This window comes from Ochlerotatus camptorhynchus, unplaced genomic scaffold (genome assembly GCF_037179485.1).
Source record: "Ochlerotatus camptorhynchus isolate MF236.1 unplaced genomic scaffold, CSIRO-AGI_Acam_v1.1 ptg001181l, whole genome shotgun sequence".
Lineage (NCBI taxonomy): Eukaryota > Metazoa > Arthropoda > Insecta > Diptera > Culicidae > Ochlerotatus > Ochlerotatus camptorhynchus.
In genome coordinates this window covers 1,914-15,480 of record NW_027041547.1, presented here as the reverse complement: position 1 = coordinate 15,480, position 13,567 = coordinate 1,914, and the positions used below count along the sequence as shown (strand labels likewise).

At 37.9% G+C, this 13,567-nt stretch overlaps 1 protein-coding gene across 1 annotated transcript; it reads right to left on the bottom strand.

Moving 5' to 3' along the window:
* Positions 1–4,115: 4,115 nt before the first annotated feature.
* On the bottom strand, positions 4,116–5,157 carry LOC135716258 (farnesol dehydrogenase-like). The gene is made up of 3 exons (XM_065238945.1): positions 4,557–5,157; positions 4,338–4,484; positions 4,116–4,266 (listed from the first exon to the last, which is right to left on the bottom strand). The coding sequence occupies exons 1-3, from the start codon at positions 5,148–5,150 to the stop codon at positions 4,225–4,227; spliced, it is 783 nt and encodes a 260-aa protein (XP_065095017.1). The 5' UTR covers positions 5,151–5,157; the 3' UTR covers positions 4,116–4,224.
* Positions 5,158–13,567: the final 8,410 nt, after the last annotated feature.

Genomic DNA, 13,567 nt, shown 5'->3' with positions numbered 1-13,567 from the left:
TAGTCACATAGTCACTATGAACGGAGTTCCAATTTCCTGGTCAAACCAAGTGAAATATCTTGGATTAATACTTGACCAAAAATTAACTTTTAAAGATCACATTGAGGGCATTCAAGCCAAATGTAACAAATATATAAAATGTTTGTATCCTCTTATTAACAGGAAATCCAAACTTTGCCTGACGAATAAACTTCTAATATTTAAACAAGTTTTTAGACCGGCCATGCTTTACGCTGTGCCAATATGGTCTAGTTGTTGCACTACCAGGAAAAAAGCACTTCAAAGGATTCAGAACAAAATTCTGAAGATGATTTTGAAGTTGCCTCCCTGGTACAGTACTACTGAAGTACATAGAATTTCGAATGTTGAGACTTTAGCACAAATGTCCAACAAAATAATTAATAATTTCCGGCAAAAATCGTTACAATCCTCAATTGCAACGATTAATTCCCTTTATACTTAGATAAGATTTAGTTTTAGTTATTTAGTTTTAAGCTATCAATTGTTATACTGACATGCAGGTTTAAAAAACCTGTTTAAAATACTAAATTGCCAAGACAGGAACAATGTAAAAACACTTAGATATATATCATAACAATTAAGGCTGGTAAGTTACTGTAGTAACTGGAGCACCTAGGTTAAAAATGAAATGTAATTTATTTTGAATTTGGAACAAATAAAGAGTTAAAAAAAAAAAAAAAAAAAAAAAAAAACGAAAGCCTTCCTGGATGATAAGTATGATTTGAACCAACAAACGATCGACGGTGCAAGGCCAAGGCGGTTTAGCTTCATAATGGCTAGGTCGTGAGGGACTTTGTCCTTCTCGATGCTTCTCGATGCTACCTATAAGAGTGTTCGTGTAAATCATCAAGTTAGAGACTGTCGAGCGCTTTTTCATGAATCCATGCTGAAACTCTGAGATTATGGATTGAACAGCTGGATACAACTTCTCATGCAAAAGACTTTCGAGAACTTTGGCCAAGCAGTTCAGGATCGAGATAGGTCGGTAATTTTCCACTTTGTGCATGTTACCGGACTTGAAGATTGGTGTAATTGAGGCGAGCTTCCAGGCATCCGAAAAAACGCCATCCTTAAGCGATCGATTGAAAATAGACATAACGGGAGTAGCCAATGATGCTGCACAGTTCTTGACGAAAAACGGTGGAATACGGTCCGGGCCTGACAAAGGCCGTCCTCTGGGTTTCAGGGATTTGGCAACAACCTCAACAACCTAAACGCGAGAAGTACTTAATGCAAGTTTCCTAACTTAATGGTTCCAACTATCTGTTTCTTTAGAGTGAAATAATAGGTTTCTTGATAGATTCCAACGGAACCTGTAGGGCCATTATGTCCTCTTGGGAATGTTCAAAGTAAGCGTCTGTATGAAAAACATCAGAGTGTTGTGAAAGTCAATTTTAATTAACGTTCCAAATTTTGTTCTGAAAGGATTTTTCGTTTTGAACACGTCCAACTAAGCGACCTTTATCCACATCAAGTAGAAAAGCATCGTATGGGATGAAATCCGTGGAAATGTAGTTCATTTTTTCGGCCATTAAGCTACGGAAGCTATGAGACTCGACTTTCCTGATGCCACAAGTATGATGCGAATGGTTTTAAAACCCTCAGAACTTCCGATTCAGTTCCCATCAGCTTAAATGTCCGTAGTCAAGATCAAGATCCTAGTGAGTAAAAACATCGATGAAAACTATACTTATAACACGATAGTCATTTTCAGACCTGAATGTGAACAATACATTTAAGCGAGCAATAGTCGAAAGGTTTCAATGGCCATTAGTATGGTTTCCTCCAGAGACTGGATAAATGAGTATCGCTGGTCAGTGGCCTCCAGTTAATGCTGTTAATATAATAAATGTTAATATCGAAAATCAGATTAGATTTGAATCCACACGTCAGATAAACCAACAAATGAAATGTGTCTATAGACTATAGCAACCGAGTAAACAAACTATCGCTAGATATAAATATTTATAAATATACACCGTGTCCAATATATTCTCATACACCTTTTCATCTTGTCGTAGTGGTGAACCTACAGTTCATACACTTTATATGGACTGGTGTAATCTTGCACTGTGTTTACACAAACCATTGACGGTTCTGTTTGCTTATTTTCATTCAGTATCCATCTTTTATCAACGATGAAAGAATTTCGTGCTGTGGTAATAAAAAAGTTTTTGGAAGGAGAGCGCCCTGGCGCTATTTTCAATAGTTTGCAGAGTAAAGCGGGATTTTGTGTATCGAACCATTAGAAGGTACCGTGAGACTTCCTCGTTAGATGACCGGAAAATATCCGGCCGAAGACGTTCAGCTAGGACTGAACGAGTGATTAAGACCGTCAGGGAACGAGTTCGACGAAAATCACAACGCTCTGTACGTAAAATGGCCACTGATCTCAATGTCTCGAAATCGACCATGCACAATGTACTCAAGCAGGACCTGGGATGCCAAGCTTTCAAGAAACGTAAAGTTCACGGAGTTTCGGAACCTTCCAAGAAGAAACGGCTTGAAAGAGTAACTCTCCTACTATCGCGGCACGCTGGACGAGACTTTGTCTTTTCCGATGAAAAGTTATTTGTCCTGCAGCATTCTCACAATTTCCAAAACGACAGGTTGTGGGCGTGTAGGTCCAGCGACATCCCAGATAGGGACAGAAACATTCCACGGTTCCAAAGCGCCGCTTCCGTGATGGTATGGGGAGGTATTTGCAAGCGCGGCAAGCTACCGCTTGTTTTTATCGACTTTTTGGCCAAGGATGAATGGCCTCCCAGTTCACCAGATCTAAACCCCTTGGATTATTTTGTGTGGCCATACATGCTGTCAAAAATAAACGAACACAAGGTGTCCACTTTGGTTCAGTTTAGAGCCATAACTGATGTGAAATAATCGATGTTTGAATTTGTATGAGAATATATTGGACACGGTGTAGGTATGTCGATAGAAATACAAAGTTTAGAGTGGGATTCCCATAGGGTCAAGCTCTAGGAATAAAGTTCCACTTTTTGCCATTTTGGACCACAGTGCGCTGGCATTTGGTAAAAAGTTCACTAGTGTTTTCGAACTGGCGAGCCGTCGGGCCGCGCCGTCCGACGCTTTGAGTGGACGGTCTACTGTGTTCGTGACGGATGCAGATGAAATCGGCTGGAGGTAATCCACCAGCTGCTGGATGTTGGGCACATCATCGGAGGAACAGAACCGATACCCCGTATCATGGCGTGCTAGCCAAGAAGAAAAGCATCGACGGACGAGGAAAGTTCAGACAGTTGGAAGCGGTTTTCAAGTGCCACACTGACGGAGGAAAACGGTGGAAGTAGCAGCAGTGGAATTACGTTCGGAAAGAAAAGGAGATGGATAGACGTTAGGAAATGTTGAGGAAAATAGGAATGTGGTGAATAAACGTATTTAAGGCGTGTTCAATGGCGCATTTCTTTAATTGTTTTATAAAGAAAGACATATTTTGTTACAATCTACGCCTATGCTACTCGATATGATGATTTAAAATTTACTCCTGCTCTACACTTTCTGTTGACTAAGTATGTATCCACGTATAATCATTGAGTGCTCAATAAAACTAAAATAGATTTGTCAGAATTTAATTCCCTAGAAGATAAACAGCTTTCCATTTGATTCAAGAGACTTTTCAATTATAAACCACGTACAGAAATGATATATTGTTGCAAATTTGACCACCGAAGAATGCTGAAAAAAACTGGTTCTCTCAAATGTTAGAAAATAAAACAACACGCCTCCCAACGGAGAGAAACGATAAACCCACGAGACACACTTAGCATTAAAACCTGCCGTGAGATGATTGGATCTCAAATGTTCACCTAGGATATATCTGTCCCTTTTGACTCGTTAAAACACAAAAAAAAAACAGAAAACATTAAAGAACCAACCTAATCAAGGTTACCCCCTGCCAAGAGATGTCGGCTTCAATTTCCGTCTTTATTAAGTTGAAATGATTGTTTGCCGCGTCGTTATATAGATTTCTTTCAACACCTTCTCAGCGGGAAGTTATCTTTTAGTGAAGTGGTTTTTTTTTCGTTTATTGCTGTGTAAAAGTAAAATGTAAATTAAATAAAATGGCACCGATAGCATACTTTAGTTTCTTCTTCATTGGATGTTGCTTACATTTTAAGGATGATCTGAATGTTCATTTTGTCATAAACCGACATGTGGTGTTGTACTGAAAGAGTGATACATTTATATAAATTCCCCGATCGGCTTGATGACAAGTTCGTGGATCTGTAAGAGTTCATAAACAAATCAATCAATTTTTTATAAATGGTAATGGTTATTTATATGTAGATACTAACTTGAACATTATCTGGTGTTGTTATGGCGTAAATTACAGCATCAGCCACATCCTCTGGTTTCAGTTTTGGCATGTATTTTACGAGGTCATTATCGCCAGCAGTATGATTGGCAACGATGTCTCCTTCCACCAGTCCCGGACTGATGCTCTGAAATTGATCATTAGTATTGAATTAGACTAATTCTTACTGACACGAGAGTTTTCTGTTAGATTCACTTACAGATACTTTAACATGAGCATCAAGATAGATTAGCTCTTGGCGAATACACTCGGTGATTGCGGTGACAGCAAACTTGGAAGCTGGATACATTCCATTCAGTGGTCTAGTTCCAGGCACCGTCTGATGCACTTTATGTCCAAATATGCTGTTTATGTTGATTATGTGGCCGTGCACATCTCGTGCTTTCATCGATTTGACTGCTTCTCGGGTGCACAAGCATAGACCGATGATGTTAGTTTCCATGGTGGTGTACAGATCTTTGGTGTTGTTTTTCTCAGTCAACAGGCACCTAGTGACCACCCCGGCATTATTCACTAGCAAATCGACGCCACCATATGCACCTTCAATCCATCCGAAGGCATGCTTGACATCTTCTTCTATTGTGATATCACATTCTACACAGTTGAGATTTCCGGCCACATCAAACAAACTGGCTCGCAGTTTTTCCACTTTGTCTCGCCTTCGGGCCAAGGCACACACGATCATTCCTGCTTTGACCAGCTCTTTGGCGATAGCTCCACCGATGGCACCGCTGGCTCCCGTAACGACAGCAACCTTGCCTTCCCATTGCTTCAATCTCTCAGCTATGTTCATTTTTGGAGGTCTAATGAAAGGATTATGAAAATATGAATTGCCTTATTATTTAGAAAATTGATCAATACACGTAAAACGGCGTATGCAAAAAACTTTAAGCATGAATTTCTTACACCCACTTTAGATATTCCTTGCAAGAACTGTAATGGAAGTTCTTACAACTGCCTGTAGCGAACAAGCAGCTTTTTCCAAGTATTTCCAACGACCCCATTACAAGACCTTTTAAAGCAATGATCCCTTAGAAATTCGATACATTTATCATATAAACATTCCTCGGTTGGGTATAATGTACATATATGTCTTGAGTAATTAATTTCAGTTTTCAAACATAAGCGAGAGGGTCAAGTTTTTTTTATTGAGTTCATAATAACACACTACGACCTGTTCATGGGGCCTGTCGATAATCTATTCAGTAAGCGGTGCCGGTGGTGTAGTGGTAAGCGTGATTACTTCTCACCCCAGCAGGCCTGGGTTCAACCCCAGTCAGCGCCGCCGGGATGTTCTGAGGCATAACATCTCTGATCACGCCTTCCTTCGGAAGGGAAGTAAAGCGGTTGGTCCACGGTTCATGAGTTGATAGGTCGATAGGTAGGGTCCAGGTGTGGGAGCTGCCTCCTTGGCGTCAGTAGCATTGGTGCTCAGCACGGAAAACAAGATCGACGGAAAAACAAATCAAGGAAAAAATGCGGCATACCTAAAATTCCAGAGCGGACGGGTTCGACGGGTATGTGAATTTCCTTGACTTTCCTGGACCTAGAGCAGATGCCGTAGCATATGATAAAGCTGTGTCCCAATACCGGGTTCAATTTAACTCGAAGGTCAATGCACAATGGTCCCAGAACCATATTTAGGAAGACAAAAACGTTTGCGCCGTTCCCACACCTGGAGGCTACCTATCGACCCATCAACTCATGGACCGGGGACCAACGGCTTTACCCAACAAACAATTCAGAGTCACAAATAAGCATATAGGGTATACGTCCCTAACCTCGGTCTAATATGCAGCCATAGATTACGTTTTTAATCATAACTCATCAATTAATTTACCTGCAAACGATATTCTACTGCTAAATGGTATGCTTAGATATGCTTATCATGTCGTTTGCTATCAGGAACCGCAAAAAGTTGAAAAACTTACTTTTTTTAAGACAAAAACTCACCAGGGAAATGTATGTAATATCGGTCTATTGTCCCCAAATTGGGTCTATTTATGGATGCAACTTCGTCCTATCCTGTTTGATTCTCAAAAAAAAACGCTCTTGGTAACGTTTTCTTATGTATTTTTTTTTATCACTATCACTGTTAACTTAATACTCTTCATTCCTCAAAACATTTCTTAGAGAAAATTTTACGAAAACTACATTAAATCACTCAAGTTAAAAATTAAAAATTAAAAATTTCGCTTATCGTCTTTCGACCGCAGAATATCTAAATCAAAACATTGTGATGTTCATTATACAGGTTTGGCAGAAAAAATCTCCCTTCCTGTTCGTTCCTTATCATCCAAATGCAAACCACATTGTTGACGTTACTCTTATTGCTATATGCTGTCAAATGAATTTCATGGGCCAAAGTTAGGAACATAGAAAAGAAATGTGTCCCTAAAGTTGGGTCCATGATTTACTTGTGAAAACGTTGTTAAACAATTAAAATAAACATAAAATATTCAAACAGTAACTGTGAGTTTTACGTCTAGTGTGTATTATCAGGTAATTCCATTCAATAAATGCCATAATCAGGCCATTTGATGATCGTCAGTGCAACCTTCCCATCTTAACCTTAGAAGTCATGGCGGCTAAAAACTCCGAACAGAGTGATATTCTCAACCAGTTTTATTACTTACGAGAGCTGAAAATGTATTGAAATGTTGTGATATAAATTGATTTGTGTGTGGTACACATTTATCAATCATCAGTGATCAATATTTTCCTTATTTTTTGTGTAATATTCCTTAATTAATTATTTATTTGCGTGATAGGCCGAATGAAAGGACTAGACCCACATTACATACCGTAACCCTATATGGAATAAATGCTTTATAACAGTGTACAATGCTGAATAACACGGGTCGTCAAATTATGTGCTGAAGAGGCGCCTTTATTCCGCTGATTGCTCTAATTTGATTAATATACTTATTAAAAGCTATACAAACGATGACTGTCTTCCTGATTCAACAACAGAAGTTTGATATAATAACAAACTGAATAAATGTAATTTGCACATACATTGACGCTTTAAGGGGAGGTTTACTTGGATTTTTTCAAAAAAAATGATTTTTTTGCATAAAATGAAAGCTACAAGTGTGTAGAATATGTGGCCCAAAGGATTTTACGATCCGAAACATATTTAGCGAGTTATGGCGCTTTGAGTGAACCTTTGTTATGCGCGCTGAGGGACGCAACAAAAACTTTAAACGCGTTTTTCTCGAAACCTTTTTTTTAGAACAACTTAGAGCATAGGGCTTGAACAAATGATCCGATTTCCAATCGGAAAATTGCGCTTTGAAGGATACTATTTTTTGTATGGCTTATACCTAAAATGAAAAAAAATTGTTAGTTACTATTTTTTAAGCAAGGTCAAAGTGAGAAAAAAAAGGGGTAAAAAAAGCACTAAATTTTCAAATGTCCATAATTTGGTCAATTTTTGTCGGATTTCGTTCTAGTTAGGTATAAGCCATAGGGAATATTATCAACTTTAACCACAATAAAAAATGTTCATTTCAGTTCATAACCAGAGGGTGTGCACTCAAAGTTCTGCAGCAAAACCTGACTGACACTCCTCCACGCGAGCCGCCATTTTGAGCCACCATTTTGTTTTTTTTACCTTCAAAAAATTTCCAAGTATTCAGGAATAGTGGACAAATATAATTATCGAAACCGGAAGTTCGTATGTCTTTTCATTCTACTGAAAAAAAATTCCAAAGTTCAACTGTTTTTCAGCCAAATCCAAGTAAACCTCCCCTTAATTCGGCTGTTTTAAATTGATTTAATAACATGCTTTATTATACGTCTAATAATTGTTTTCTAGCTCTATTATTAGATTCATTCGCATTGCTTAATAATATTGCTGTATAAAGGTGAATACAGTCAGCATTACAGCTCTTATAAAGAGTGTCCACGATGAAATTGCCACACGCAAAATTGATTCGCAAAATTCGAGTTTTCATCCGATTGCCATCAAATTTTCAGGGATTGAGAAATAACTATTAAACTTCATTTTACCATTTTACTAGTATTTTATTTACAGTCCATACGCAAATGCCCGCACCTTGGCCTTAACCCCGGCCATAAGATTCTGCACAACCTGTGAATCAACCGTTTTTTGCATGTAAACCCATACTTTCTTCAGTTCCTCGACTGTCTTCACTACCTTAGGTCGTTTAAGAAGGTGCTGCTTCATAATCGCCCAGTACTTCTCGATGGGGCGGAGCTCCGGAGTGTTGGGAGGGTTGAACATTTTCGGCACGAAATTGACCTTATTGTCCGCATACCACTTCAGCACGTCCTTGGAGTAGTGGCATGAGGCCAAATCCGGCCAGAAGATTGTTGGAACGTTGTGGGCCTTCAGGAGAGGAAGCAGCCGCTTCTGGAGGCACTCTTTTATGTACACCTGTCCGTTCATCGTGTCCTGGGTCACGAAAGGTGCACTCCGCTTCCCGCACGTGCAGATGGCTTGCCAAACCAGGAATTTCTTCGCAAATTTGGACATCTTCTGAGTGCGGACATGCTCCGGAACGCTGAACTTATCCTTGGCCGTGAAAAACAGGTTGCCGGGGATCTGTTTGAAGTCGGCCTTCACATATGTTTCGTCGTCCATGATGCAGCATTTAACTTTCGTCAGCATGTTGAGGTACAACTTCCTGGCACGGGTTTTGGCGGACTTGTTCTGCTTCCCGTCGCGATTAGGGGCCTTTTGTACCTTGAACGTTCGAAGCCCAACCTTAGTTTTGGCCTTCTGGACAAAACTTCGGCTTACGTGCAGCTTCTTAGCCACATCCCTAACGGAGGCGTTCGGATTTCGGTTGAAGGCCCCAACTACGCGGTTTTGATTTTTGGTGTTGTACGGAATACTTTTTCCTTCACTTCTGGGCTTCCGATCGGTGGTCAACCGTTCCTCGAACCGCTTAATCAGTCGCGACACCGTGGAATTCGCGATTCCCAACGTTTTAGCGATGGAACGATGCGAGAGATCCTTGTTCTCGTGATGAATGCGCAATATTTTATCACGCACGAGCTGTTCTTTCGACTCCATTTCCGCGAGTTTTGATCAAAGGACTTTAAAACTTGCAGGATGTAAATAATGCACTATGAACTAAATCCACCCAAATTTTTATTAAATTCTACCCAACGGTTAAAAAGTTAGAGCAATTTCATAGTGTGGCAATTTCATCGTGGACACCCTTTACCAATATGCGTCCATGTTTTAATTGCATGCTAATGCTAATGCTTTACAAACGGCGTATTCATTCATTATTCCACAACACTGTTTTAGGCTAACAACAATTGGTAGCATAGTGGTTACCGTTTCCGCTTTTCAAGTTGAAGGTTGTGAGTTCAATCCCAACCTCAACTCTTTTTCTTTTATTTATTTTCTACGCTTAATTAATTTAAATCGTAATCATAGATCGTATAACTTACGACAACCAATTCATCGATCTATCGAAAAAAAAAATAACCAAGCATCCTTTCCATCGAAATTAGAGAGATGGAGAGGTAACATTGGTCTCATGTAAAACAACTATGAATGAGTTAATCATTCTCACATCTCCTTGAACTAGCTAGAGTTACGGCTGGGAGTGCTGATAGGTATTCAGATTCAAGCTTTTATTGCTTATTTAGCTGTCCATATTATGTATTCTAGGATAGCTCAGATGGCAAGGCAAGCAGCTGGTGATCGGAAGGTCATGGTTCGAATCTCATCTAATGACATGTGTGTATGTTTGTATGTATGTAATAAATTTTCTAGTATCTGTGTGGTGGGGTGCGTGCTCCGACAGAAATAATGACACAACAATCACCAACGAGAACAAACCTGATCTGTCCCGTTCTTATTTTCGGATTAATTATCCCGTAGTTGAATAATCATTTAATAAATGTATAATAGTGTCTAATTAAACATTATTTCACATGAGAATCAAGCGTCTATATACACCTTTATACCATCACTGTTTAAGGAAGTAATGATGTCTAATAAACGAAAAACGAAATAATCAAAAATTTGATCGAATAAGCTATGTTTCAACTCTTGTAAGTCGAATAAAAGCTTCTCGACATACCTTATTCTCAACACCAAATATTTCGATGTTGTGGTTGAATAAATTCTCCAGATTTGTGTGAACAAAGCCTGAACAGAAGTTATTATTTAAAATAGTACAAGTATTATTAAGCATGCAGTTGAATAAAATCGTCAAGGAGTCGTTTCTACAATAGGCAATTGTTTGTTGGGTACTGCCCTTCCGAAGGAAGGCGTGATCAAAGATTTTATACCTCAGAAAATCCGGCCTGGGATTGTTTCCTGTGTAGAAATTACATAAAAAAGAGTTATAGCAAAAATCTCAAATCTTTGACCAAAAGTACTTGTTCAACGATTTTTGTCAAATTTCAAGTGCCATGGTATTCGGAATTCCAAAACTTTCCATAATTTATGAGATTTTTTTTTTAAATAAAGATTTTAGATATATATATATTTTTTAATATTTGAGTTCTTAAAACTTTTTTGGAATTTTGACTCAAAATTTATTTTAAAAGATTCCATATTTTTCCTAGAAATGCTTTATTTTTTCTACAACTTTGTCTCAGACGTCATTTCGATCAGAAGTAATGTTTTCCATTTTGAAAAAAAACATCAAAAATGGCCGAATTGTTGTAAAAAAAGTTAATGATTAGTTAATCATTGATTACCCATATCACTCAATTAGGCAAATTTTCATGAAAATCCGGGAAGGTCGAGTTTTTCCGATTCGTCATTTGGCGTGGAACTCCTAATTAGTTTTAGACAGTGTTGGAAAAGTTCGCGATATTTCACGAAGTTCACCAAGGGAAAAGTTCGTTCGCGAGTCATAGTGAGTTTTCGCGAACTTTTCCATCACTGGTTTTAGATTAATGGTGTTTTTGGGAAAGTTTTTTTTTTATATATTTACTGGCCAACTTTTGTTATAAGTGAAATGAGGGTGGTTTCTATGGTTGTTGTGTACAAAATATCAACTTTTTGGTTATTTAGGATAGATCGATAGAAAGTTGTTGAATAATTTATTTGAAGCAACTTTACTGAATATACAAATTGTCCATCTCTTATGGTGCTATAATGCCTATAATCCCATATCAGTCTCATATGTAAAAAGTAGGCATTGAGAAAATGGCAGTTGAAGTTAGGAAGTGCGATTCCCATGTAAATATTTGAAAAATCATAGTAAATTGATTAATATTGTTTTTAAGATAAAATCAGTTGCACGTTTTATACTGGTTTTAATAAATAAGTTAAAGTGACCATGGATTTTAAAATAAACTTTTTATACTTTGATTTATCTCAAATGACATATTCAAGAATTTTTTATAACTTTTAATGATGCACATTTTTGCTCAAGCAACAATGTTTTTTTCGATCTTGTTTTCCGTGCTGAGCACCAATGCTACCGACGCCAGAGAGGTAGCTCCTACACCTGGACCCTACCTATCGACCCATCAACTCATGAACCGGGGACCAACGGCGTGATCAAAAATGTTATGCCTCAGAACATTCCGGCGGCGCCAACTGGGATTGAACCCAGGCCTGCTGGGGTGAGAGGTTATCACGCTTACTACTGCGCCGGTGTAGTAATCACGCTTACTACTGAGCAACAATGTTGCAACCTCTTTTGGTAGAAAATATAGTGTTGATTTTCAAGAAAAAAAAAATACACCCTTTTTAAAAGTTAGTAAAATGATTTAAAAAAAAGGAATATATATAGGAATAAACTCACGATCACGAAATAATAGCATCCACTTAGCTAGTATCATTTGAGAATAGAAAATTTTCAAACAATAATCAATTATAGCTTTCCAGAAAGAGCATCCTTGCTACTTTAGCAGAACCATGTGCTATCAAAAGTGCTAAAAGTTAATATAAAAATTTTTTTTTAAGGGTCACCTTAAGATACAATTGTAAAACCAGTTTAAAACGACAACCATTTGAGATATATAATTTGTTGCTTCAAATAAAGTTGCTTCAAATAAATTTGCTTCAAATAAAAATTTCTGGGGAAGCTGACAGAATCTCCAGAAAAATCCATGAAATGTGAAAGAGAGATAAACATCCCAAGTCAGAAGAAACTTTTTGACAAAGTTGGAATACACTTTTGTGACAAGTCAGCAGATCTCCTAGGGGAAGTCGGAAATAGTATCCATTCAGGATAAATCGTAAGAATTGCTCGGTGGAAATTAGAAGAAACTTCCGAAGAAAGTCTGAAAAAAAAAACTTATAAATGATGTCGGAATTAGTTTCTGAAGAGAGACTACTACAGTGCTAATCTGCGATAGTTGTGCTAAATGCCACCACCTTGAAATTCACAAGATTCAGAACAAGATCCTTAGGATGATCCTCAACAATACACCGCGGGCTCGTAATACTGAGGTCAAGCATTGCTGGTTTCAAATGAAAATAGTTTTGCTGAACCTCACTTTGCTGAAAGGTCAAATCAAAGTTAGGTGTGTAAGACTGGCTGATAAAGCCACTTCTGAAAAATGATTGATGAAAAAAAAAAACGCTTCCTACGACTCTGGGTACTGCGGACTATAGTGCTAACAGCTATAGCTCAATATGCTTGTCATTGGGAACTGTCGAACGAGAGCCAAACATTCGGATGCCACAAATGTAGTCATTGTCATTGCTTATTTTTTCCTAAAGAAATCCAATTTCGATTTTCAAAACGGATCCTCTAACTCTTCGAAGGGTATAAATTGCGGATAGAAGCCTTGCACAACATGACACAAATACTAACGGTAAGCATGGCAATTCAAATTTTAAGTTGAAATGCTCGAAACGGTTGGATTAGCTTCATAAAAATATTAAGTAAATCATTGCAAAATTAGCAGCTTAAACTAAAGATAGTCTAGCAAAAGAAAAGTAAAAGAAATAAGAGTCACTCACAATTTATCTACAACTTTGTAGAAATTTCTGACATTTGTCAATGCTCCTAATTTCTCTGAGTCACAATAAATGAAAAATTACAATTTGACAGCACTACCGCTCTGATTCATGATTCGGACACATTAGGCAAGCGCTTCAAACAACGGACATTACATTAAAAACATTATTCAGTTGATTTTCTTCCATTCATACATTTTAATGAAAAAATCAAACCTTTTCGAGAATAAGTGTTATTTAGATAGAGCTGCCAAGATTCAAATTTCGGTCACATAGTGGATATACGCGTTATATGT